Source organism: Notothenia rossii (genome assembly GCF_949606895.1).
Source record: "Notothenia rossii genome assembly, chromosome: 5".
NCBI classification, from domain to species: Eukaryota; Metazoa; Chordata; class Actinopteri; order Perciformes; family Nototheniidae; genus Notothenia; species Notothenia rossii.
This window is the reverse complement of record NC_136903.1, coordinates 69,966,336-69,993,977: the sequence shown is the minus strand read 5'-3', so window position 1 is coordinate 69,993,977 and position 27,642 is coordinate 69,966,336. Positions and strand designations below refer to the sequence as shown.

Genomic DNA, 27,642 nt, shown 5'->3' with positions numbered 1-27,642 from the left:
CTTTAGAGTAATTTGCTTGGGCAGCTCTATGTTGATATATCTGTATGGTTTATTCTTGCAGGAAGAGATACAACCGTGATTCTTTGTTACTGTATATCATAGCTTTTGTTCATGTTTTGAATTATTTGAGAAAAGAAGAGACATTTCTGTAGCATAAAGGCTGACACAAAGCCTTGATCCTGTTGCTAAAGAACAGGTTTTCTGCCCACAAGTAAATGTATGTAGCTGTCGTCATTATGTACAGTCAGGCCTGCCTGCTCTGTTACGCTGTTGGTAAGGGGAATTGAAACTTTGAAAAGCTGAGCACCAAAGCAGACAAAGTTTTGATGTGATGTTGCAAGTGAAGCTGGTCTCTGACTGTCAGGATTTTTGCACACCACAATTAAAATTCAAGGCAGTTGTCAATGAAATGTCATCTTACTCACTTAAGGCTTAAACCAGCAGAGCAATGAAAAAAGCATCCTAACACCACAACTGTTGGTGCTACAGTTTATTGAATGCTGCTGATGCATGGCTCCCAAAAGTATCTGACCTACGTCACTCATTTTGGTTTGTTAATGTTACGGTTAGCTGATTGTTTACTCAACCAGCCGTTAACCTAAAGCTTTGTGCATCAAATACAGGCAGAGCTGCTCAGACCCAGCAGCCACATCCACAGGTTCACAGGCACCAAGCAGCCCCCCCCCCGATGAATCATCATGCAAACAGACACTATAAGCCACAAAACAAAGTCAGTGTAGCAAAACAGTCTGCAGATCATGAGCGGTGATGGGAAACCAAGTCGTAAGGCAACAGTGGAGCCTCGAAACAGTCTTATGTTTAAACATGTTTCTGTTTTTACATTGGCCTTTAAAAATAGTTTTTGGTCATAGCTTTTAATGGCATTTTATTGCATCGTTTAAAATATTTAATCTTATTCCATAACCACAGAATGAAAACTGAACTGAACTGATATCACTTCAATCTTATATTTACACTCTTATAGACCTTTCTGTAAACGTTTTTCAAATAAAGCACATGAAAAATGTCAGATTTATAATCATTTTAAATTGAAAATTCATGAAATACGGTATTTTGGTGACAACATATGTACAATTTTATTACAAATATTCACAAACATGCAAACAACATATATAAAAAGTGAATACAAAAGTTGCACGAGTTCCAGTAAATGATAAGAAAAACACTGCTTGATAAGAAAAAAACGGGTGTAGATGCTGACTAAACTATTTCTTGCTTATTTTTTAACTCAGAAATAACAGGTAAGGAACTAAGAAAGAGTCGGGTGGCAGTTGAGTTGCCACATATGCATATATTTGGTGATACACACACACACACACACACACACACACACACACACACACACACACACACACACACACACACACACACACACACACACACACACACACACAATAACCAAGAAGTGTCTTTGGCACACGGTATGCATGAGTACATATAGGCTTAGTCACACCTCATGTACCACCGTCTTATCTCTTCGTACCATGGCTTTGTCAGATTACTCACAGTGTCTCAGTACATCTGAGGTACTTTTCACGTTGACTACACTGCAGTCGGAAAGAGGAAGTTCAAAGCTGATGTGTGTGTCCTGAGTCTTGACCCTCTCACCACACCTCAACACGCAGCCCTAATGTGTGACACATTATTCTTCAGGGGGTGAGAAAACTTAGCTGTAGCCCATGTAAATGATTAACAGAAAGAGGATATATTTTTGCATAAAATGAAGTTTCTTTTATTCCCCTTGACATATAAAGATGTCAGGATGACAAAAGATGTGCAGTCCACTGCTTTTTGTTTGAAAAATAAATTAAAAAAACACCTTCCTCTTTTTACTGCTTGTTCTCTAAAATTCTAAATATACTGCTTATAAGTCAAAGCCGTTGAGCCATTGAAAACCAGAAGAGATGAGGTGGCTGCACCTTATTATTTCACAGTATGAATGATAAAAGGAGGCTCACTGGCTGTTGGAAAAAGTAATGGAACATATGTGTATTTTCATGTGAAACAGTTTACAAGTTATTGCTCTTTAAATAGAGGTAAGGATTTGTATGAAACGATACCACAGAATATTGAATGTGTCTTGCCCATTTAAGCTCTAACTTTTAAAGTGAGACTCCTTCTGTCCTGCAATCAAAGCTTTCCTTCAGGTGTTGTTTCTTAACCTGATCACATGCAAAGAGGCGCAACATTTCAAACAAAAAAAAGGTGGATCCTGGACGTTAAAATACGAAGGCCTCTTGTTTGTTGGTTGTGCAATATTCGGCAGCAGCAAGCATATAAAAGTGAGATTCCTGCGATGTCACATCTGGACCGGTGACATGACCTCAGATGAGTCAACCCACATGTTTTTTAGCTGTCATGGCAAAGGTTCAAAAACTAAAACAAACAAAAAGCATTGTAGGTACATCAAGTCTATTTTGAATGATAAAATACTATAACTGGTATTGTCCCATATATTTTTGTTGTATGGCTTCATCCACTTAAAGGCAACTGTTTGGCAGTTCTGTGCATTTTTTCACTTTGTAAAAATTTGTAAAAAATCTGTGGAGCTGTTACATACTGTATTTGTATACATATTGGAGAAAACTGTATCAAAAGTCTAAATATATATAGTATAGGCATTTGTTGGGCTTTTTATAGTTACCCTTAAGTTTTTATTCTGGGTAAATCTGTTATATCATGGCTCAGTTCACATCTGTCCAAGTCTCCATTCTGCTCCTCCATTTTTTGCTCCCAGAATTCTCTCTCGGTATTGTCAATATGATTTTCCACATCGTAACCATTTCTCTCATTTTGCACTCCATTCTCCCTTATAGGTGGTCCTTGAATGGGGCTACTCTCCAGCTTCCTGGCTTCCTCTGACAAACCTACATGTGCCTCATGACTATCAATAACTCCTGCCTCTTTATCCTCCTCCTCTTCCTCATCCTCCTCCTCCTCCTTAAAGGCCTCTGCAGCTCCATCCAGACTAGAATCGCTGAGGAAGGAGTGTGCGGTTTGGGTATACTCTATGGACAGGCGGGTCTCGTCGCTGAGGCGGCCCCCGAGGCTGCTCCCGGCCCCCGGGGTGAGAGGCATCTCCTCGGGGTCTTGGTCCTGGTCCTGGTCCTGGTCCTTGCTGCAGTAGGCGTAGCGGTGGTTCATGTGTTGGGAGTAAGAGCCGGAGTGAGAGAAGCGTTTGCCACACTTGTCACATTGGTAGGGTTTCTCCCCAGAGTGCAGCCGGCTGTGCTCAATCAAATGGTGTTTGTGCTTGAAGGCTTTGTTGCAGACCTTGCACTCGTGGGGACGCTTTCCTGTAATTAATTCAAAGAAAATTGTTTCAAACATTAAAAAAAGAAGATGTACCAGCTTCATTTGTATAGAAAAGAGTAATTATAAACATCTGTCAGGCCGTAGCTTGGCACAAATAAACTGAAACAAGAGGGAAGAGCCAGCCTGGCTCTATTCAAAGGTAATCAAATCCTTTCACCAACATCTTTAAGTAATACATATTGTAGTAACCTATAAACTATAGGAAATTAGATATAATGTAAGCGTTTTCGCATATACTACTGACCTGTGTGCTCGTATTTGTGTCGAAGCAGAGAGCTGCTCTTCTGAAAGGTTTTTTCACAGATGTCACAAGCGTAAAGCCCTTCATCGGTCTTCTTCAGTCTCTTCCTCCCTGGTCCTCCATCCAGTCCGTCATCCATGAGAGAGAGGTAGTCCAGAGCGCCGCGGCTTAACACCTCACCCTGAGCAGGAAACGTACAAATATATAATTTGTATTGTTCTAGTTCTACACATTCGTACAGCAATGCTATCGAATATAGTTTTTTTTTTGGTTTTCTTCAGCATAACACATAATTCTTAACAAAAAAACCTGAAAGTGAAGCCTTACACACCATAAGAGCTTGTCTCTCCTGATGGATCTTCTTCAGTGTGGCCTCTGCGTCTGCCTCCATCATGAAGGCCATGGGAGAGAGAAACCCAGGGCTGTTAGCTGGCTGGCTGAATGGAATCGCTGCAATGCCGTCATGTCCTGAAAGCCCTAAACCAGACTGGTTGAAGATAGGAAATCCATTATACAAGGAACCTGGAAACACAGGAGCTCCAGCCCTGCTGAAGATAGGGTGGTGGTGGAGGGGGAGATGAGGGGATGGACTTGGTCTCTTGAGCTGCTGGTTCCCACGCTCTCTCCTCTCTCCTCGGGCTGCATTACCATTTACAGTTTTGTGTCTCCCCTCATGACCTGAGAGCTGCTTGGGCAGGGAGAGGTCGAGGGGCTCGTTCTGTCCGGACCACGGGCTGCTCTGAGGGGAGGTCAACTCAGGGGGACAGCTGGTGAGGTCCAGGCAGAGCGGAGAGCCAAATCCTGATGGAAACCTTCTTCTGACTCGAGGTGATGTCAGCTCTGGGGAGTGGTCGATTGGATGGCTGGGGCTTCCCTTTTCCTGGTTTGGCCAGAAGGCTCGTGAGGACCGGTTATCGTGTGGGGGAGATTGCATTGCGACTAAAAGCTGCTGCGGGATAGAGTGCCAGCTGAGCTTCTGTAACAGTGATTTGTTTTCGGAGAGGCCGTTGGTTGCTTCACTTAGTTTGCTGTTCTCTGCTTTGATAGCAGATCTTGGGAAGTATAAAGGTGGTGAGTAGTGGTCTTTGCTGCGTAGACCCTCAGGCACCTCCATTGCCTCTCGGTTCAACTTACAGAGGTAGCGCTCGTGTTGCAGGAGCACTGCTACGTTGGGGAAAAGGTGGTAGCACCAGCGGCACGACATCCCAAGAACACCTCTCTCTCCCTCACCTGACCTCACTGCCTCTCTCCTCCTGTCGGGGGAGACCTTCATGTCAGCCCCTCCTCCGTTGAAAAACCCCTTCCTTTCCTCCATCGCAGCTTCTCCTCTGTCCATGTCCACATCTTTCTTCACCTCCCTGTGAAGCATTTCCTGCAGCATCTGTTCAAACTTGGTCCCAGTGTGCAGATAAGGCAGCAGGGTGGTCCCATTCAGTATACTGGTCCTCACAGAGAGCTCTGCTGAGGGGTCCCAAAGCTGAGCCAGGTCTGACGCTCTGGGGAAGCCCGTGGTGTTGGGGTCCTGCAGGGAGAGATGGTTAGGATCCTCTGGTCCTCGACCCAGAGGACCAGCATAACCTTTGGACTGTGATGCAATCGGAGAGCCCTTTTCAGAACTGTTTCCGCCCCCTCCTCCAGAGGGAGATGTTGAAAATGAGTGGTGGAAGGAGCTTTGGCTATGTCCATTAAACGCACTGCTGGCTCCTCCTGTGATCCCCCCCCCATTCAGGCACTTTTTGCTGCTTAAGTGGGAGCTGTAGGAGCCGGAGTGAGAGAAACGCTTCTTGCAGTTGGAGCACTCGTAAGGCTTCTCACCTAAAGGATGACACACAGGTGGGATATATTCGTCAAAACATGTATGAAAATAACCTTTTATAATGATCTTTGCATGGATCTTTTTTTACTTGTTTCCTGTCAACACTTCAAGTTATGTTTAATTTAATGACATATACTGATAAGTAACAGTTAATGATACATTGGAAACAATGACAATTAGAAGGTTGGCACAACTTGGTTGAGGGTTTTTTGTTCTCACCGCTGTGGATGCGGAGATGCTCTTTGAGGTGGTGTTTGTACTTGAAAGCTTTCCCACACTGCAGACATTTGAACTTCCTCGTCTCAATGCCTTGATCCAAACCGAGGACACTCTAGGATGACAGGACATTGTTATTAGTTGATTGCAGGGTGTGAAGAAGTATACACAAAGTTACAAATAAATGACTTTAACGCAACAACTTCTAAATCATAGAATAAAGTTATGACAATGTGTCTCTTTGCAGACATAGAAGTTGCTCCTGCTGTGTATCTCACCTTGTCCTGCATTTGGTTATGAAGTGCCAGGTGCCGCTCCATCTGTGCCCTAAGGGTGGCAGTGTATCCACAGAGTGGACAGACCATGTGGCCCCCCTCCCTCTCCTGACAGTACTTGATGTGGTCCCTCAAAGAAGATCCTCGCTGAAACATCCTGTGGCAGAATGGACAGGCCTGCTCGCTCCTCCCTGCATCTGAGGTCCAGGAATAAAGGTGGTGTTTTAAACGGACAACAAAATTCAATTCTAAATAGATTTTTGTTTGAACCGGGTAAAGTTGTGATATTTTACTCAATCTTTTTTTTAAATATAGCACAACCTGCATGCATGGATTGCCATATAGATGTGACTAGTGTCAAACTGGATGATTAGGTGATGTGTGTTTTCAGAATTAGATTAACATAAAAAATTTAAAATATATGATTTATCACTTTTATATAAATGTCAGCCTGCATCTTAAAGGTGGGGTAGTTAAGTTTGAGAAACCGGCTCTAGATACACTTTTTGTTATATTCCATGGAATGCTCTTAACATCCCGATAGAAATGAATATCTAAGTGCTTTGACAAGAAATCCTTAAAAAAATGTCATCTGTGGAACCCGTGGTACTGTAAAAAGCACGACTAATCATTTTAGCCGGCCCGGCTAAAATAACCGGATGGCCTGCCTGCCTGTCAGCCTTCCATCTGTGCACAAACTTATCTCGTGCCCTCATTGGTCATGTGCGCGTTCATGTGTGTTGGAGGAGGGGCTCTGTAAGGAAGTGGCAGATTTTTTCCGGCTGTGTATTTTCAAGTTCGAGCGCACTCGAGCTGGTTTCTCCAAAATTACCTACCCCACCTTTAATGGTTTCTCATTCTAATAACGTACTGATTAGCTTAAAACCAGTCATGTAAGATTTGTTTCATTATTATTGAGTGTCCTTGCAGCTGTTCCACCACGTACCTGCCCCCTCAGGTGAGCTGTGCTGAGCTCCAGGAGACCAGATGGCCGGGGGCAGCTCGTCCAGCCGGCTGCCTGCGTGGTACGCTGCTGCGGAGCCGCTGTGGTTCAAGCGCTCCAGGAGACTGGTTGAGGTAGAGGCCTTCTTCAACTGCGCCAGAAACTCATAGTGGGCCAGGTCCTCCAAGGAATTCTGGGAGTCTGAGTTATTGCCTAGGAACAGAGAAGAGCGTTACAGAGGCACAGTAATATAAGTAATAATAATAAAAATAATCATCATCATAATCATAATAATGCTGTCAGTGAAATGTATCTCTAGCTTTGTTAATTGTGCTTTTTTTGCATTTATTTGTTCACGTTTTTTTGTTTAGTTTTCTTTATTTCCATCTGATAAACTCAAATTCAAACAAACAAATCCAATATACGACTTTAAGTTTAATAAGAAAATAAAAAAAGTTGGCAAACTAAAGCATGCTTTGTTCAACCAGAGGTTAGTTCTTACATGAAACTTTTGAGCTGTTTTCTGTGATTTAGGAAAATATTGGTAAAAGTTTCCATTTTTCTTTTTCCCATTGTGCTAAAAGTCTCACAGAAATAAAACTAAATTGTTCCCGGGAAGGCAGCATTAAAGCCAAACAGAGAATAAAAACAGGATAATAAAAGTGTCACCCACACTGCACCAAAGACCATAAACAATATCCAGTTATTTTGCAGATTGATACATTGCATTTCTACATGATCTCACCTTCTGGGTTTTTCATTTTACATTTTGAACATTGTCAGTGATTGCATCAGTGCAATTGAACCTATGTTAAATTCAATTTTTGAGAAAGAAATGTCTTTGTGTGAATGAGTATGTCTCAGACTGTATATTTATATGCTAGGAGAGAAGGGATAACTTGTAAAGAGACATTGTGTGATTATGCGGCTGAATCTAATGGAACTAAATTCCCTTCTTAAGACCGACAGATAGAACAATGTATTCAGGGAACTTCTTGGCCAGATATGAAACTTGATTTGAAGAATTATTTCTCATTTGGGTCCTTGAGTGCAGTGACAGGCAGACAGAGAGAAAGAAAGCCACGTGAAGAAGAGAGGGCGCTTCCTATCATGAATCAAGCCAGTCAGCTTACAGCGACTTTGAGGAAGATTTTTCAAATGTTTGCAGATGTTGGCATATTTTGAGCTGTTTTTTTATGTGGTGAAGGGAAGAGCTTGTGCGGTTGAGTGTTGTAAAAACTCAGCTTTGCCTTCATCAGGCAAGGCCAAATCACACGAGGCGAGGGAGCTAAGTGATTGTTAGTAGGCAAGCCGAGTGAGCCTTTGATCTCTACTAAATAAAAGGGAAAGCCTCGCGTCGCACAGTGCTGATTTCAGTACCGTAACGTCACCTCTTTGATGCATGGAAATATTGTGACATTGTGTGGGATTACTTCTTTTGTCATGCTTTCAGAAGGCTGCCTTTTCAAAGAGAAGAGTGAAAGAAAGGAACAGCTTGTAGGGAAGACATGGTTTCACAAGGAGCTGATATGAAGGTGTATCTAGAGGGCTCTGAGAGGCATCATGAGACTGCTGCCGTCTTGCATCAGAAAAACACTGAAAACTTGTTTACACGCACAGTGGGGTCCTACACAGCACTCTCATACAGTAAACAGATCACATTTTACACCTTGCACACTTCCTTGGACATGCCTTCGTTCTAGAGAGGCTTCTCAGAAACTTCAAAACAAAAGTTCTACAGGTTTATTTTAGTTTATAGCTTACAGTATATCCTCAACGGTTCCTGGTCTCCCTCCCTGTCGGTGGCAGATGGTGTGTTGGCGTCTTCTGTCGCCTCCGCCTCCCGCTCCACCTGCGGCCAGTAGCTCCTGCTGCCGGGGCTGAGGCTGAGCGGCCGGGTGGAGTGGGCCGGGCTGCCGGGCTCCTCCGTCCCCTCGCTGGGCGTCAGGCTCGTCTTGTCCAGGCTCTCCTGACAGTCCTGGGGCTCCAGGCTCCACAGTCCCACCTCATCCTCCCCCTCTGACCCCAGGGAACTCACCTGCTCAGCATCCACTGTGAGAAGGAGAGAAAGAGAACATTTAGAGGCGTGACAAAAGACAATCAGATTTGCAGTAGGCCTTAGGGAACACAATATTATATATAGTGTTGTATAATAATCTACAATGATCAAAATGAAGGAGAGAGTTGATTTATTATTTTTTGGTTTACTTGATTTTTTAAACATAATTCAAAAGGTAACATTCATGAGTTTCTAATAATTTCAGCTTGAGATCAAATTCAAAAAGATCAAATGCTTGTTTTCTCTTTAAAATGTAAGGAACTGAAACTAAACAGGGGAAAAAACCCAATAGAAATTCAAAATGTTTAGTAAATTCCAAACTACATCTTAACTGTTGTCAATGACGAACAACAATATCATTCCTTTTAGTTCATGTTAGTGTTGTTCCTTTTTAAGCAAGGGAAACAAAATCCCTTCTGAAGAAATTCAATGTGTCTTATCATGGGAAATGTATGGCTTTATGTGGTATTTACAGATTATGATCATTACAAGCAGACACACTTAGTGTGCAACATATACATTTCTTCAAAAATAAATGTACAACTATATTAAGGATGTTCTTAACTAGAAATTAAGGCATGTCAAAACTCTTACTAAGCTTTGAACTTAACATGAAACTTCTGACACTATATAAAGAAGTGAAATGTGGTTTATGATAATGGCAGCATTACATACGTGCAATCACCGCTAAATGCACTTTAATACAGGGGTATCTCCTCTTGCACTTTAGGTATCTCTTCTATCTTCTCTTGCACTTTATATGTCGTTGCTGCTAGATTGTACTGCCATGTGGTAAATACTTGTGTGTGCTGCTCTTGCTCTTTTGCACTTTTTGCACATCATGTATTTGTTTTTGCTATGTGTATAATTGTCATGTTCTTAAATGTTTTATGTGAGGGACTGCGGATGGAAATTAGCTCCAAGCTAAAATCCGGCATATTTACACTATTTGCATTTTTTTGTTTAAAGTGTTCATTAATTCACTAACCCTAACCCTGCTAAATAAACGATGAAATGAAATGAAAATATTTATTTATTTATTAAGAATCTCTTCCATCTTGATGATCCAACTTTCTAGTCAAATATATATTTTAGGGTTACTATTAACAATTGTTATTACAATGTTTATTTAAATTTAAATGTGTAATTTTCAGGATTAATCTCTAAAAAAAAGGTATGAAATGGAAAAGTGTATTTTGAACTAAATGTGTTTGTATTTAGTAATTAGTGCGACTGTAGAAAATACATTTGTATGCCTTAATGTTTCACACATGTGCGGTATGTTACTTGTGATGCAGCAAGGATATAGTGAATCAGAAATAAGAAAAGATAAATAACATATTGTAATTTAAAAGTGTTCCCTCGGTGCCCAGACTGCATTACTTTTCCCATGGCAAAGACAATAAATGACAATCACAAGCACATGCCTGGGATTTCAGCTGTAAGCTCTGATTTCCAAGGATATCTTTGAGGACTCTCTGTTTCCCTCTCACTGATTGGCAAAATCTAATCACAACCAAGTAATGACCATTAAAGAAGGCACATAGACTGTTTGCCAGTGCTTTAAAATATTGGAGAAAGACAAACCATTATCAAAGGGTGTGCCAAAACACAGAGGGCCAAATCTTATTTCTTTGTTGTAAAACTCTTTTTTTTTGATGACAGTCACAGTACAATATTGTCACGCTTCTTACTAGTTTTAAATAAATGTTGCTCTTTCAATTATTTTGTTTATATCACAGTAGAAATAATGTTTCACAGCTCACTACATTTTATAAAACTCAAACAAAATGTTTGATTAAAATGACAAAACAACAGTCAGTCAATATTAAAAAAGAAAGAAAATGTTAATTTTACACGGAGCTGTTTTAAAACCACTCTTGGCCGGCGGACTCAATAATTGAAGAGAATTTAGCTTTTGACACATTCCGTTAAGGCCCAGAGCCCACAGTGACAAACGCCAGCGACTGTTCTACATCGGAGGAAACATTTCAGCAAATGTCATCAACTTTACATCGAGAACACACACACAGATTGTACACTCACTCTGTTACTGAAAGAGCAAACGGGACCCGGTGCTGAGGAGGGGGCGGCCCGCAAACACACACCTAAAACACTCAATGTACACACTAGTTTGATGAGTATATTATCTAATCTCCAAATGCAACACCCACATGTGTATCTGTTTGTATCATCTAGTTTCAAAACCTTCCCCAGGTTCAATACACCTCCCAAAAAGTGAGCTCATGCAAAACACTAGGGGCTAGTCATCTAAGCCTAACATGGGGAGGAATGACTTGCTCTTATGGGGGGTGAAATTGGTAATTAAATGTGCTTCCCTACAGCAGAAAGCTATGAAATGATATGATGTAGTTAAGGTTTGACCTGCAGGAGTTTCCTTGGATAATAGGACATACTGCTGGGCACTAAAAGAGAAAGTCTGTTCCGGATTAGCATCAAATTGGCTCTCATTTTCTCTGCAATGACAGTGAGTGACACTGAGCCTATATGTGCTGTCATTAAAGCCGCAACGCCCTGGGATGGCTTTCATTATCGGCCCGTTGATTTATTTATTTGGAGAGTGATTGCATCCTTCAAATTGTTTCATTTTTTACTTTGGAGCAGCCAAATCTTTGAACACCACAGGAGGTTTGGGATTGTGTTTCAAGGTACAAAGGACTTGTGAATTAATGCAATGTGCAATAGTTTTCCGAATGTGTAATTTGTTGGAAGATGTTGAGCAGAAAATAACACACACAGTAGAAAACAGTTCACTCTTATTGTGCATGCACTGTAGTGTGCGTGGGAAGAACGTGACTCATATCTAGAGAGTGCTAACCGAACTGTGCTGCATCATGCTTGACAATGTCGATCACTTATTCTGGGGACTACATCTGATGTTTGACAACAATACTGTTTTCTGATCAAACACTGCACAACTATTTAAATCTGTCTGTCGCTTTCACTGCATGACAGCGACTGGACGTCTGAAAGATTGATGGTGTGCCTGCCAGAAAGAAGTCTTCTTGGGACACCAGTGTTATCGTGACAAAACACACCACTGTTCTGTGGGCTTGTGATCTATTTGGAAACTTATCAAAAACCTTAAAAATGATGACCTGCAGCAGCTCTTTTATTATTTACATTGTTTAGTTAGTTTTCCAAAGCTAGAGACGGATAACGCCTGATAAAGTCATAAGAAGATATATATGACACACAAAGAAAGAATCTTCCCACCACAACACTAAAACACAGACCATAACTTTAAAGAAGTTACGTAGGACAGGCAAAAATGTAAATCTGAATTTATTTTGCACTGACTCTCTTCAGCAAAGAGAGCTTCAGAGCCGGTCTAATTCTGCACTGTTTATATCCCAGAGGGCATCTACTGTATAGCAACACGCTAAGCTGCAGTTTATTTTACGACGCACATATGTGATCTGGTATTGACTTAGTAATTATGTGGGTAAATGGTAAGCACGGAATAATTACCTAGAAATTACCTTGTTTGTTTCTTCTGGTTTTAAAGGCAACAAACAAGGCCAGGCCCAATTTACCACTCAATGAAATTGTTACAGTTCTGTTGATTCCTTCAATTGAAGGTCCGTATAAACAAAGCCAGAATAACTGTAATGTAATGTTATCAAGCAATTTATTAGACTTTACTGTCTTACACCAGATAAAAACCACCTTATAAATAATGTATCTATTTATTTATGTAATGAAATATCAGTTTAAGATTTTTTGATAACAGATGTTAACTTTTTTAGAAATACTGTCTGAAATGAATGTTTCATGAAAGTACATTTTTTGTTACAAACACACAATATAAGCCACTCACAATATATAAATACAAAAATTATAATAAATACAAAAATTACTTTAAAGTTAACACAGGAAATACAATCAAAGAGTCTTTTTACGTTTTGAGTTTACTTTTTACAGGGTAAATATGTTAAATATGTTAAATATGTTTTTAATTTATTTGACGTTTTACATGAAATTACTTTCATACTTATATTCTAATCCAAAAGTTATCCTGATACACAAATTAATAAAATCAATGTAGCTCTTCGACAGAAACAATGATTACCTTGCCACGTTAAAGCAACATCTGATACATTTCACACAGTAAAAATGTAAGTGGTAAAACTGCCTGAAACTTAATGGCATAATTAAACACATACTGACGCAACATACTTTTGTATCCAATCTATTTTTGCCATAGAAATATATTTAAAATGTTAATTCGAAATGATTTAGATTTAGTTAATGTAAATTATAAAGCTACTTCCATACTGGTAAAACTGTCACGGTTTCACAGGTGTCTAAAGACCTGCTATTTTGAACTCAATATATTACCACAAGAGTCACGGACACCTACACACCCGCTAACCAAAATGCAAGCTCAGGAACATTTGTGCATTGTCATTTTACAGTACCTATTTCAGCTGTTTAAAGACGAAGTGTATCCAAATTCATCTGTAGAGCGTGTTCATGTTGATGATGACCCATCTTGAAAAATATTGCAGAAATCAACCAAGTCATTTAAAGAAACCTCACTGTGGCAGCTATTGTATTCATACCTGCTCTCTGACATTTGTGCAATGAGTCAAGGGAGGACCACAAACAAAAAGAAACACCTCCCACCTCACCTCCTCGATCGTAGCAGAGACTCACAGTCTGTCACTCAGGGAGATGGCTCCCTCTGACTCGGGCACCTACTCTGGTTTCGTTTACTCTGCCCTAACAACACTGAGAGGGTAAAAAGGACACTAATGCCTATGTGCAAATTAGGTTTTATCTTACTGCCTTATTTCAAATGCACCAACTACATAATCAACACATTGTCATTCCATGAACTTGATCTGCAACAACAACAACAATAACAACAAATTAATATTTTTGATACATGATATCATTTAAAAATCTTGTCCTTTTTTACATCTGTTTGATTCCAATAATATTCCAATGTGAATTTACTGTAGTTGACTTTACAGTAAACTTCCTTTTTGTGGTTGTCTCAATTTGGAATGGGACTCTATATTTTAATTTATCCAAATGTTTCACAGATTATATCATAAAGCTGACAGCAAATTGAAGATTAAATGCTGTAAATTACATGTTAACCAATAGGAATGGTGGTAATGTGATGTTGTGCTGCACATTTATTGCATCTCTGCGGCCAGAGAGAAGGAAGTGCAAACATTCTTGTCTAATGATGGTGAAAATGACCACAAGCACGTTGATATGAAAGTCTAAGTTCTACTTCAATTGATGACAGTGGTTTCTTAGCCGGTTGGCAGTTAGCCACACACACACAAAAAAAAGTCTGCAAATGGCTGCCGGCGAGTATAAATGAGACTGAAACTGCGACACTGTGATAGGAATTTTAAAGGTCATATTAGTGTGGAGGAGGAGATGCTTAAATGTGTGGTGCACTTTGTGATCTGCATTCTTGCACTGTGTTTGGTACACAGTGCTGTGGTGTGTAATGTATGTTAGAGAGAGGGGCTGACAAGAGTGACACCGAGTTTCAGAAACAAAAGTGCATGAAGAATATTGCACATTGCATAAACTAGAGCAAACAGAAAGAAAAGGTGGTAGAGAAAGAGTGAGATAAAATAAATTCAGGGTTGAGGAATTAGAGAAGAAAAGGAGAAGGAAAGAGACAGAAAGCAACGGCGTTAAACTGTCCCTGACACAAATCCTCTAACTGTGAAAAACACGCTACAGAGGGAAATTCCCTCAACACTAACACATAAACTACAAACTAGAGTACAGAGAAACACAGAGAGAAAAAAATAAAAAGACTAGTATTGTGGGCACAAATTAGAAGCAAGACCGGCCTGCTGCTGCAGAGGACTAGCCCATGATCAAAAACAGCATAGAAATACATGATAATAACTGTGTGTTAGTGTGTGTGTGTGTGTACGCAATAGCATGAACATCCAAAAAGCAGACAGAGGCAGAGTCAAAGCTCATGCAGAGCCGCAGCAGCAAAGTCACGGCTCTGTGCCTTTAGATGTCCCGCTCATTAGGAGACACCACCCTGTCAGAGCATTCGGACCACCACCACAGAATGTGCAGCCGAGTGGCAACATCTGCTCTTTGAAACACTCAGAGGCGCGCAGAAGAATCAGGAAATAAACAACAAGCTTATTTCCCCATTGATTAAGGCTCTGCAAGCACATCAGCGAACAAAACTGCAGCGCAGTCCTGCACTCCAAGCTGTGACCTTTGAATTGACAACAAACACTGTAATTGAAACTATAGTGCCTTTGTTCTCTGCGGCTTTTAATGATTCTGTTCAATTAGGGCCCTTGTGACACAAAAACAGAATCCCTTTTGGCATTTTATTAGCTTCAAAGCCACCGAGCTATTCTCTGATACCACACTCACAAAGTTGATTCGTCAACCAGTTGTGCTTTTAGTGTGACTTTGTGCTGGTGTTAGTTTCATTATTCACATATGAACTCGTTCTCAGTCCGATTTCAGAGGAGCCTCTGCGAATCAAAGCACGGCCCCAAGACACCGGCTATAACATGCTGTGTTGTTGTGTTCAGATGCCATGGCCGCCGTGAAAGTACCCAGACATCAGAAAATCGAATGAGATCAGTATCACTGATCTGTTATTCTCTATCTGCATGTCTCATCACGACACTAAACAGAGAACCACATCTGCATAGTGGAAACCCGCTCTCATGTGACTTCAAAACAACAGCAGATTAAACTAACAGTAAAGTAACAAATAAGAAATATAAAATAAAGTGCAGCAAAACCAACCAAACAAAGTAGTGACTTACTGTATGGTCTGTGTTCTGCAGGGCAAGTTAATCTACCTCGAGGTGAAACTGAGTGGGCATTCACTTTACTGTCATTAGGTTTAATCTTTCACCTTCAATCAAAGTTTCTGTTTTTACATCTGATAGGTCTAAATCTCCTCCTACTCATTTTTGCACTTGTACCCATGCATTCTGCACATCTTTACTTTGAGTGTGTGTGAATGCACTCCTTTTGTAAGGTTTCAATTGCCAAACATGTTGTTGTTATTTGAACAAAGTGTATTTGTTTTTTATTGTGAAAACCAAGCATATGACAGGATTATTTCAAACAGCATCTCCTATGCTAGAATATCTTTCTGTGTGTTTATGCATTTCAGATAGAGACAGAAAGAGAGAAATAGGAGATCTGGAGTGAACATGGACAGGGAATTTTCCCCAAAGCTCATGGCCTAGATCAATAATTACTCCACAAAAGTGAGTATACGTGCTGGTGAATCAGCTGTGACTCACTTGAAGGTGAACTGCATGAGGAAAGGCAGCAGACGGGGAAACACACTCACTGCATGTACTTTCATCCTCATGTAGATTCCCACCGAGCCATGTATTCTTAGATTGTGGTCAACTCTAGACATCCATGATATATTTTTGGAGCCTATAATGATTTTAACTTTTTAAAGAGTAGACAAGTGCCTCCACAGGAACTTTAAAATGAATAGGTTAAGATTTCTCCCAGGTAGAGCATAGAGACACAAGGATACTGTGGCTGGATAATTAGCTTGTTTAATGTGTCATTAACGTAATGTCTTCTACAGGCAATGTCAGGTCTTTCTAATCAAATGTATGGGGTTCTTCCCCTGTTTGTTACAGATAAGATCAGAATGCATAAAAAAAGAATAGGACGTGTATACAAAAATGGGGATCAAAGTTTCACATTTAACATTTGAATGTGTTGGAACAGGTCCAAAGTCTGACTTGAGTTTTTACACTTCCTGCCTCCTGTAATTTTCCCATTAACAGACCCAAAACTATTTATACAAACTATAAAATAAGCTAACCAGACAGAATGGATTTGTATGCATAAAAATGCAGCAATCAGTTTTTCTCTTCTCTCACAAGGTGTGAGAGAAGAGGTGTGCATAAAGTCTTTGTGGTTGAGTGTCATCTTCCTTTGGAGGTTTCCTGTATGCTGCTGCCTACACGTTTGCCGCCATATTTACCTGTCCTTGCGACCACCACAATGACATTTGTCAAAAACATATTACCACCTTGTTTGACACCAGACTTTACCTTCAGAACAGATAGGTGTGACTTTCTGCTTTAGTGCAACTTTTTGTGGGTAGCTTGCAAAAGGCAACACAGTCTTCTCTATAGTTACAGAGTGAAGATGAGAAGATTTTTATTTAAATGTAGTTAATAATAAAAATAAAAATAAAAACTTTTTTTATGTTTTTACCATTTATCAATACACCAGAGCTGTGATATCATGGTTGTAAAATGCACGTCACCCACAACACTAATGGTGACTGACATTCTCTGATCTCATTCTTGTCTCTTTCTCGCTTCCTCATTACACATCTGTATAAACTCAAACCCAATACAGTTTCCACTGGACTATAAAGGTTAAAAAAACAAAACATGATTGATATCATTCTGGACTTCCCTTCTATGTCATTGTCGCTGAATTGTGTTGTTTGACTCATATACCTTGTCAATGACTCACCAGCAGAGATACATAGACTATTGTATCTGTGCTGAGAGACCCTAGTTGTGAAAACAAAGACTTGTCACCGTGTTTAGGCTCAGTGCTGTTGTGCCCTGTGTGCATCTGCTCCACAGGCAGGACTGATGTTGGTGAGAAAGGTTAGCTCGGTTAGAGGAACACGTTATTTCGAGTTGGCCCTTCGCCTCCTCCTGTGGCCCGCACTGGTTTCCGTGTAGCAAGGGATCGGTGCTGGAATGCAGTAACGGTCACAGAGGGACCCACGCACTCACCGCACTGTGAATCAAAACCCAAACTCCACTTCATTAGACTCCTGTCATTGCAAAGACTCTCACACCACTCTATAAATACCCCTGTCTCCCCCTTCCAAATTTGTTTTCCCTCTTTTTTCTTCACACATGAAAATGCTCAGGGACCGTTCCAGCTTTCTGATGTGGCTCTTTATTTTGTACGTTGTCGCAAGAAACCACACAATAGTGGCTCCTTTTGAATATTAAAACATTCTCTGACGGAGCACAAAGGTTCTGAAGTTTTTTAATAGGGCTTCATGCTAAATAAAACTTCTCTTTGAGCTTAACAGCTATACAATGTGGGATTTGGTTAGTTCAGCTCGAGCTGCAACTTTCAGTTACTCACTACGGGAGATTGTTGTGAGGCTGAAACAAATATGCCTGGTATCCCACTGACTTTGGTCTGCTTCAATCATATATAATCTGTCAGAGGTGTTTTGCATGATGTGGTGTTCTTGAAACACGACAATTTGCTGCATTAAAGACAAGAATGTCCAAATCTAACCACTCAGCAGATTTAACACGCAAGATACAAGATTCCTGAGAAAGCCACATTAAGATAATAAAAGATCAGAGCAGGCCATGTGAAGGTATTCACTACACATGCACCCACATCATTTCAACTATCATTGAGCTCTTTCACTATAAAGAGTATGTCCTAGTCAGCAAAAACGACAGCGACTATTTACTAAAGTACAGGATGTAACCATATCTAAATGTAAGTTGCTTTATAATGAGAAATGTTGTTTTAATAGACAGAGGCTGTAGATGAGGCCTGGCAGCCAGTTCATATGGTTAACATACAGACGGGGCGCCATCCTCTGGCGTATGCGGATATTACATCCTCCACTCAAAAGATAATGATACACAGAAACAATTCAAGTGACCACATCTGACCTCCAAGGCTTTGAAACATAGAAAAGATGCCTTTCTAATGTGTCCCTCTGCTTCCATTTTCTTTCTCTGAATCCTTCCTCCCATTTCTGCACACACATCTTTCTTTCTCTCGGTTCCTGCCTTTTATTTTTTTTTATCACTTTCTCTGCTCCTTTAGCACGCACACATAAAGTAATACAGGCAGCAAATATAGGAACACACACACCACCATTAAACTGCTGTCTTTGTGGTTATGCAGTTCTGATTAAGAAGAGGTATGACATCCATATGTTTGTTAGTTACAGCTGTGTGTGTGTGCGTGTGTGTGTGTGTGTGTGTGTGTGTGTGTGTGTGTGTGTGTGTGTGCATGTGCGTGTGCGTGTGCGTGTGCGTGTGTGCGAGGCCCAAACTGACGCCTTGAAAAAGAAAAACTAATTAAAGTCATGGAGAAAAATGCAAATACAGCAGAACCGCACGAGAGTGTGTGCATGTCATTACTGACCTGGCCCAGTTGCAGAAAAAAAAAATGATGGCAAGAAGAGAGAGCGAGAGAGTTAGAGAGAGAGAAACCTCAAACCGGCGAAATAATGTATATAAAAAAGACTCAACAAGAAGAAAGGTTTAAAAAGCAAACTTTAGGAGTTTAAGAGGATCTTTGATGTGTATCAGAGGAGGAAAGCAGCCTTGCGACTGGGACGACAGTAATTTTAAGTCGAAGCAGAAGGCTGGCTGGCTGACTGGCTGCCTGGCCGACTGGCTGACTGTGGGCTTTGATGGCGCTGCCTGTTTGAAGTGGTTTTCGGGGGATGGGAGCAGCGTGTGGTGTCAGTGGGACAGGGGAGGCACTCAGGGAGAGGGGGTGGGGGGCATGATGGCGACCGTACAGGACTTGCGGAGCACGGACTGGGAGGGGCAAAGGATTGATATGTGGAAGGAAGGAGAGGGGAAGAAAGAAAGACACAATGTAAAAAAAGACTGGAAGGGATGGGAGTTGGAAGAGTTGAGATACAGAGAGATAAGGAGGAGGAGATAAAGTAGAAACCAGGGGATGATCAAGAAAAAGGAGAAAGACAAGAAGAAAGAACACTGAAACAGAAAAAAGAGAGACTCACACAAAGAAAGAGAGAAACAAGAAAGGCTTAAGATGAAAAAGCTGCACATTTGAGAAGGGGAGAAAAAAAAGAGGTGACAATGAAGTCAACGTTCCAGATTTGTGTCTGAAATGCAGAGCCCCTGTCCCAATATCAGGCCTGGACACATTCACACCTACCTATTACTTGTATCATTTAGATGACGTTACCTCTCTCTGATATGCTGCCAGGCGGCCTTATGACTTACTTCCTCTTCCATCCCTCCTGCATGCTGCACACATGCACTGTATATCATAACTGCACGGTTTCCCTAAGGTATGTCTACACAGCAGAGAAGAACATTGATTCTGTATAACTTCAGAACTTCTTTGTTGTCTTTGCAATTTTATTAACTTTTACTTGTATTAGCCGCCAACTTTTTTGATTAAAAACCTTCCCCTTTTTTGCACTATCAACAGAAACATGACAACTTGTCAAACAAACACCATAAAAATGATTTAAAGATGAGATAAGACTATTTTCAAGATTGTTACACAGTGATAACTGAAATAGGGGACCAGTGTACACTGATATTATTTGCTTGCTTCCTTTCTTGCAGAAAATACTTCCGGTTTAAGGATCCGGTTCTTTATCATACCTGAGCTATCAAAGATTTTGGTATTTGCAGATAAAATATTGCACGTAGCTTTCCTGTCTGAGCCAAGAGTCCGAGTTTGTGTTAATGCTTACAAAAAGAGCATTCTTATGACTTTACAAAAATCCTCACATTTTTCACAAATGTTGGCGATGACATGTGATGTTTTGTGGACACATTACTTTGAAAATACTTTACAGTAATGCTACAACATTAATAACATGGTTGAATGACTGACTGTAAAAGCCTCTAAAAGTGTATTGTACTAAGTGTAAATGTGTAAAAATGTGATGTTGCTAGCCAAAGAAACAGAAAATGTGGGAGTGAGAGAGAGTTGGAGACAGATAGATGGAGCTGTGTACAACATATATGTGTGTGTGTGTGTGTGTGTGTGTGTGTGTGTGTGTGTGTGTGTGTGTGTGTGTGTGTGTGTGTGTGTGTGTGTGTGTGTGTGTGTGTGTGTGTGTGTGTGTGCGTGCATGTGTGTCTGTGTGTGTGTGTGTGTGTGTGTGTGTGTGTGTGTGTGTGTGTGTGTGTGTGTGTGTGTGTGTGTGTGTGTGTGTGTGTGTGTGTGTGTGATGTGCAGGTCAGATGAAGGTGGTGCCAGGTGATCACAGGTACAGGGAGACAGAGGAGGAGTCCGTTGGCTGACCTCTTCTTGTTGTCAGTCCAATTTCAACTTTTTTCCTGACCTGGGCTGATAGAAGTAACAACCCCTGTTTGCAGATTCAATTGATAATGGGAACTATGCAGCTTTTTCACAGAAATTGTGCAACATTTTGTTTTTTTATGTTTATGCAACATATGATTTTCACTATTTATTGACTTACAAATGTATAATTGTATGATTGATATAATCGATAATATACATAACCCTTAGTTGATCTCCTAGACTGATCATTTGATCTAAAATCTGTTCTTTAATTGTTCTCCAGATAATGTACTACGTGTTGGCCTATATGGTATCATACAACTCTAAAACATAAAATACAAATGCATCCATATCACACATATCTATTGTAAACTCCCTACTGTTAATCCATATAGATCATGTGTTTCATATATTCATTAAGCGTTAGTTTGTGTATGTAGTTTAAATGAAAACTGGAAAGACAGATGCACATGAGACTATTTGGTCTAAAAAACATTAAAACAATTAGAAAATGGACTCAGTGAATGCTACAAAGAATGAGAGACAGGCAGAAGAGAGGAAGAGAGGCAAGAACCATGCACATGTTGAACTGATGAAACCAAATACATCAGAACGCTCAAGCTTTTCTGGCCCCGTAGGTGATCGACACAGATACTAAACAAATGTCCCGCCAGTCATGCCTCCACACACCACATATCAAGCTGTTCCTCTTTCAACCTGCTGCTCATAATACTAGATCCTTTGCAGGCATATACTGGCACACTCTGAGCAGCTCTCCTGTCTCTCTCTGTCTCCTTGTCTTTCTCTTATTTCTCTCTCTCTGCCACCCATCTGGGCCTTGTAATACATGACAGCTGAAGCAGGGTTTCCAAATTTAATTTGAGGTGTGATAAAACAGCACATATCTATAAATTGTGTGCAAAAAGCCTGCCTATCTGGATAGTTTTAACCTCTTTCTTCTGTGGAACATGTGCAGCATATCAAACACACAATACCCACACAGCACCAAAGGAAGATCCGCAAATAGACTTAATGAGACGAGGAGTCTTGCCAAAGCAACGACAAAGAATGTAATGATAGCGCTGCAATGGCATATGTCAAGAAAAAGAAGGGATCAATTTGAAACATCAAATACAGTATGGAAGCCTTATCAGATAAAACGCCTTTGATGTGAAAATAGAAATGTCTTTATGAGTGTGAAGTCGCAGTACAGTTGGTGTTAAAAGTGTGAAAAGTGTGTACCCGGTCACCTATACACACACACACACACACACACACACACACACACACACACACACACACACACACACACACACACACACACACACACACACACACACACACACACACACACACACACACACACACACACACACATACACATACACACACACACACACACACATACACACACCACACACCACACACACACACACACACACACACACACACACACACACACACACACACACACACACACACACACACACACACACACACACACACCACACACACACACACACACACACACACACACACACACACACACAGACATACACAGACACACTGAGCACTGTGGCTATTAGAGTAGTGTTACAGTTTAAAGAAGTTTTATTTATCCTGATGAATGCCTGGGATTTTGCTTTCATCTACGGGTCAGATTGTGATTGTCTAAAGCAAGAATGTATCTGTGACATCTGAAATTAAGGAGATAATACAACTCCAAACAGTCATGTGCAGGAGCTAATGTGGCGGAAAGCCCCTGGTTGTGTATTAATAATGTAATGGCACAACATTCCAAATAATTCCTTCTTGATTGACAGTAAGGCATGGTTCTGCTCGGTCTAAAGCATCAGAAAGAGCAATAATCGAATAAACATGTGACAAAATACCAGAGGGACTCAAATCAAGGGATTCCCCATTACTGCTGTGCAGATCTGGCATCACACACATAGAGCTTGGATGGGAGAGATCTGTGGCACTTGGAGCTGTGGGAACGTTGAGGAACAAATGAGGAAACACTTATTATCCCACACTCTGTCGCCCGTCCCATCTCTTCTGTCTTTACCCCTCAGCCCCTCCATCTCTTGTCTTCTCACGCCGAGGAGCTGTTTTCGCTGTCTCCAGCCCTGTCAACCCCATCAGTTCCCACCTCTGTCATCCTCCTCTCCTTTCTTCCTCCTCTGTCCCTCCCACCCGCTGGTTCTGACGCCTGGGCTGATCCCCTTGAAGAGTCCTGGTAATAAACTGTGGTGCCTGCGCTCTTCATTGCTGTCTCGCTCTCCCCACCCCTCATCCTAGCGCGCCGATACATCTGCCGTTAAAGCAGGCCCAGTCCAAAAGGCCCGGCCCCTCCACTCTGTACTGTACAAGCACGTCGGTCTTGAACGCTAAAATGTTTCCCCCCTATTCTCTCTCTTTCTCCTTTTCCCTCTCTTTTTTGCTGCCCGAGTCCTTTGTGTACATTGTGCTATGCTCACTGTGGCAGCACTGTGCCAGAAAAAACACACACAAACACACACACACACATGTATGCACACACATCCACAGTCACAGACACACAGCTGGGCCCCAGCTGCATACAAAGACTGGGGTTTGGAAATCAATGAAGGAGAAAGAAGAAAAGGGGAAAGGAGTTTAAATAAATTGGCACTTGAAAAAAGAAGAAAAATGAGAAAGAGGGAGTGAGGGAAACAGGGAGAGAGAAAGCTCTCTCTTAAAAAGGCACATCAACTCAACAACAGAGTGAGTTTGTTTCATGGATTAACAAAGCAAAAAGTGCAAGGCAACAGGACTAAATATGTTTGTGAGTGTGTTCATGAAACACAATCCTACATCTGATTCAACAGTGCATGTTTGAATGAGTCTGATCAGTTGTGTGTGTCATTCTGGCAAAGAAGCCTGCTGAGCTTGAGGGAAGGGGAAAGCCCGGACATAACACAACCAGGACACTTTAAACAAGTGACAGTCTTTTTAAAATGAGCACTGCAGATATGGATTAAAAGGTAGCTTCATCACATTTACTTCAATGCATTTTTAAACGCATTTCAGTGTATGAAAATGTATCATGGCATATTTTTGTTGAGAGAAAATAGATATCATCTTGAATCATCGTCCAATCCTTATAAAGATGTTTGCCTCACATACAAAAAAGTGCAACTACAATTGAGAAAAAAACACTTTTAATGATGAAAAAATATGAAATGAATTTGACCATTAAGTGGCTTACTTAGGATGTAAGGCAAATGTCCCCATGGTGTCAGAAATCATTGGTGTGACTGAGTGTGTATACAGGCCTGAAGGGGGATATTGAACTGTTGGCTATCAGCTAATTAATTCACACTCTTTGAAACTATTTTACTCACAGCCAGTAAATATTGGTCGTCATTTCAAATGCTTATGCTTTGTCTTAGGACTGTTTTCAATCTGCCAGTAATTTCCTCACGTTGCCCAAGATTGGTGAACATTGACAGTTTTATTGAGGGAGACAGAGACATAATCAATTGGCGCCTTGGAGGGAGAAGAAAAGTCCGCCTGTGTTTTTTCCTCTTTCTTCTGGTTTGGAAAAGATCCCTGAATCGCTGTCTTATGAGTCGGGCCTGCCAAATTCATTTGGTTTTATCAAGGACCTTTAACTCCCAGCTCGCAGCCCGGCACATTCCGAATCCAACACAGGGCTTTAATACACACGTTTCTACATGAGACAAAGATGTATAAGCACTCGCTCACAGAATTTTCACACATATGCTATGTATAAGCATGCCATCAGCTCAGGCATGCATGCAAATTCACTAACAATTCTTAATGCAATTGGGTAAATAGCTGCTTGAACTTATGCTCTGACTGATATAACAAATTAAAGATGAAATACTTTAACATGGCATTTACAGTTTTCAGATTCTCAGATAGATATCAATGTATCATCTTTCTCTTTTCTTTCACTTTAAAATGCCTTCACTTTACCACATTCCCACCATTGTTGGTAATACGTATTGGAAATTGACCAGAGGTGATGCTTATCTCTCCGTAAATTAAAGTAAAAGGACTGCTTTCCCTGGTGGTCTGATATTGACAGGTCCTTGTCAGTAAGTGTGCTTTTTTGCTGATAGCTTTTACGGCAGTGAGATGGTGCTTATTTGTGAAAAGGAGTGCAGTCGGTCGACAAACTGGTGTCGTCAAAGGTGAGAGTGTGTGTGTGTGTGTGTGTGTGTGTGTGTGTGTGTGTGTGTGTGTGTGTGTGTGTGTGTGTGTGTGTGTGTGTGTGTGTGTGTGTGTGTGTGTGTGTGTACGCATGCACACACAAGTACCCGTTATCGCTCGGCAGCCAGGGAGGATCTCACCCTGGTGACACTCTGCCGAGCTTCACACCTCTCTGAATAAAATGAGGAAACACTTACAGCAAACTAATTAACTATATAAGTAAACAGACTCCTTACAGCCAATAGGTTTAAGGCGGTTGTGTGTCAGATCAGAGACAAACAAGGACCCTGCGTGGTTTGCAATGTCTTTCATTAGCCTCAAGGAATACAAAATAAAGCCGGCAATGTTGTTGTATGTGTTTGCTTTTGGATGTTTTTGACAACTATTTATCCTCTCAACAACAGGAAAATTACAAAAATATAAGAGATTAACTTAATTATGTGTTTTTTACTAGGGTTACTGCTATGTTTGCATTGGGGGTATTGGTTAGGTTGGTTTGGGATCGCTTTCCCTGCAGCACCTAACAACTTTACATTAAAAGCAGCCAGCAGCAAGACACTGGCATGCATGCATTATAGTATAAGAATCATTTAGTATACGAATCATTTAAGTTTGATAAGGTTTAAGTGTTCAAGTTTAGATTTTAATTGGTTGGTGTCAAGTTAAAATTAGTGAGTGAATGTCAGTGAATCATTTGTATGTGTTTTTGGTTGAGAGAAGTAGGATTGACTCTAACATAAATGATCTGTCCTCATCAGCAGGATAGAAGAACAAATGTTTATATGTTTATTCATGCCCATGTGTGTATCCTTACTACTGTTTGAGAGTTCAAAGCTGTAAACAAGCACACACACACAACCTCACAAGTACCCCAAGCTGTAACTAACAAACATATGGATGCGTGTAAATTAAACTAAAGAGTCATACATCGTCACAATCAGAACTGCATAACCAAAAAAAGGCCAGTTTTATAGAGTGCAATACCTGATGCACAAAGTCTCAACAAAGTCTATTAACTGAGCAAACAGTCAGCACGGTTGTAAGAAAAATGAATTCACAGAAAAGAAAAAGGGACACCTACAGTAAAGCTTACCACTAATTCTAGATTGGGTGATTAACAGTAAGTATGTTAGAATACGAATGGTATTTCACATGCCCATGAGGCTGCTTTAAATCCATGCCTCACATTTTAAATCCTATAATAAAACTATAACCAAATTGAGTTACGTTCTTTTTCAAATATATATATTTAATTGTGTGCCTGTCAAGATTTGACAATAACTTGTGAAATGTTTAACATTGTAGTTTAAGAAAAATCTTGGGTTTCGATCAGTTGAAAATCGCCCCTAAACTATTTTTAACTTTCCTCTCTAAAAGACATCCAACTAGGGTTAAGCAATATTGCAAAACAGAGCATAGAATATTAATAATTAGGAAACAGGCTATGAAGTTTCTGTTTGATAGCATGTAAAGTAACAAATATCAAGTCTACATGTGAGAGAAAGTCCTACTAAAGTATGATCACAGTAGATTACAAGAAGCCTTTCTGTTTGACAAAAACAAATCTTAGTTAAAATAATAAAAACAAAGTCTAACTATCCGAGGAGGTTTAAAACAGTGGGGATGCTTTTAAATAATAGATGATTTACCACTTATTCAGGAGACAAAAAATCAGGTGTATAAAACATACAAGGGTCATGAGATTTCACAAAAAGCGAGCAGCCAAAGATAGTGGGCTTTTATGTTAGGGTTTTGCCCAGATGTGTGTACAGATCAAATAATCCCAGTGGATGCCAGCCTGACGAAAGTTGACTGCTCATCCCTGCAATTTACGCTGCAATGCAATCATGAGCCATGAGAGCAGAAACGTGAGTCTGAAACATGAATGTTGTCAAACTATGTGCAGCAAACTACAGAGCGATAATACAATACATTTAAACACAGTTTTACTACAAACTGCAGAAGAAATCAACGCGGTTCGGACGAATTCGGCTCATGTCCACTGCAGCAACATCGGTCTGCATCATTTAGGCTACCGACTTATTAAAACTTTCCAGCGCTGCACGTTTCTTACCTCGATTCCTCCTGGGGTTGGCTTGTTTCCTTCGCTTGCCCCTACTTTCTTCTGCCATCATCACGCTTTATTTTGTTTCAGAAAAAAGTTGTCCAAGGAGCGGTGCGAGTGTGTGTTTGTCCTGAGAGCCTGCCTGAGAATGAATGGTGATGAGGCATCGCCTTCGGTCACAGCGGGAGACTCAGACCTTGATGGGACTCCAAGCGAGGCGACGAGCCGCGAGGAAGAGTGATGTCAGCAGCAGAGGCGGCCCTGAGGTCAGCCTTGGCATCGTAAACGTGCACCTTCCTCATTTACAAAAGAGACAATACAATGTTAAGACCTCCTCATAGACGCCACTAATAAATGTCGTTGTAATTTGACAAAACATTGTCCCGATTTCGTACCATGTCTTTAGGAGAGGGAATCCCAGGAGCGATATATCCGCATGTTCT

At 40.7% G+C, this 27,642-nt stretch overlaps 1 protein-coding gene across 1 annotated transcript; it reads right to left on the bottom strand.

The window, feature by feature from the left end:
- Nucleotides 1-1,072: 1,072 nt before the first annotated feature.
- LOC307041442 (zinc finger E-box-binding homeobox 2) lies at nt 1,073-27,642 on the bottom strand. The gene is made up of 9 exons (XM_079684850.1): nt 27,595-27,642; nt 27,209-27,496; nt 8,592-8,879; nt 6,831-7,040; nt 5,888-6,081; nt 5,613-5,724; nt 3,909-5,392; nt 3,581-3,758; nt 1,073-3,317 (listed from the first exon to the last, which is right to left on the bottom strand). The coding sequence occupies exons 2-9, from the start codon at nt 27,267-27,269 to the stop codon at nt 2,668-2,670; spliced, it is 3,177 nt and encodes a 1,058-aa protein (XP_079540976.1). The 5' UTR covers nt 27,270-27,496; nt 27,595-27,642; the 3' UTR covers nt 1,073-2,667.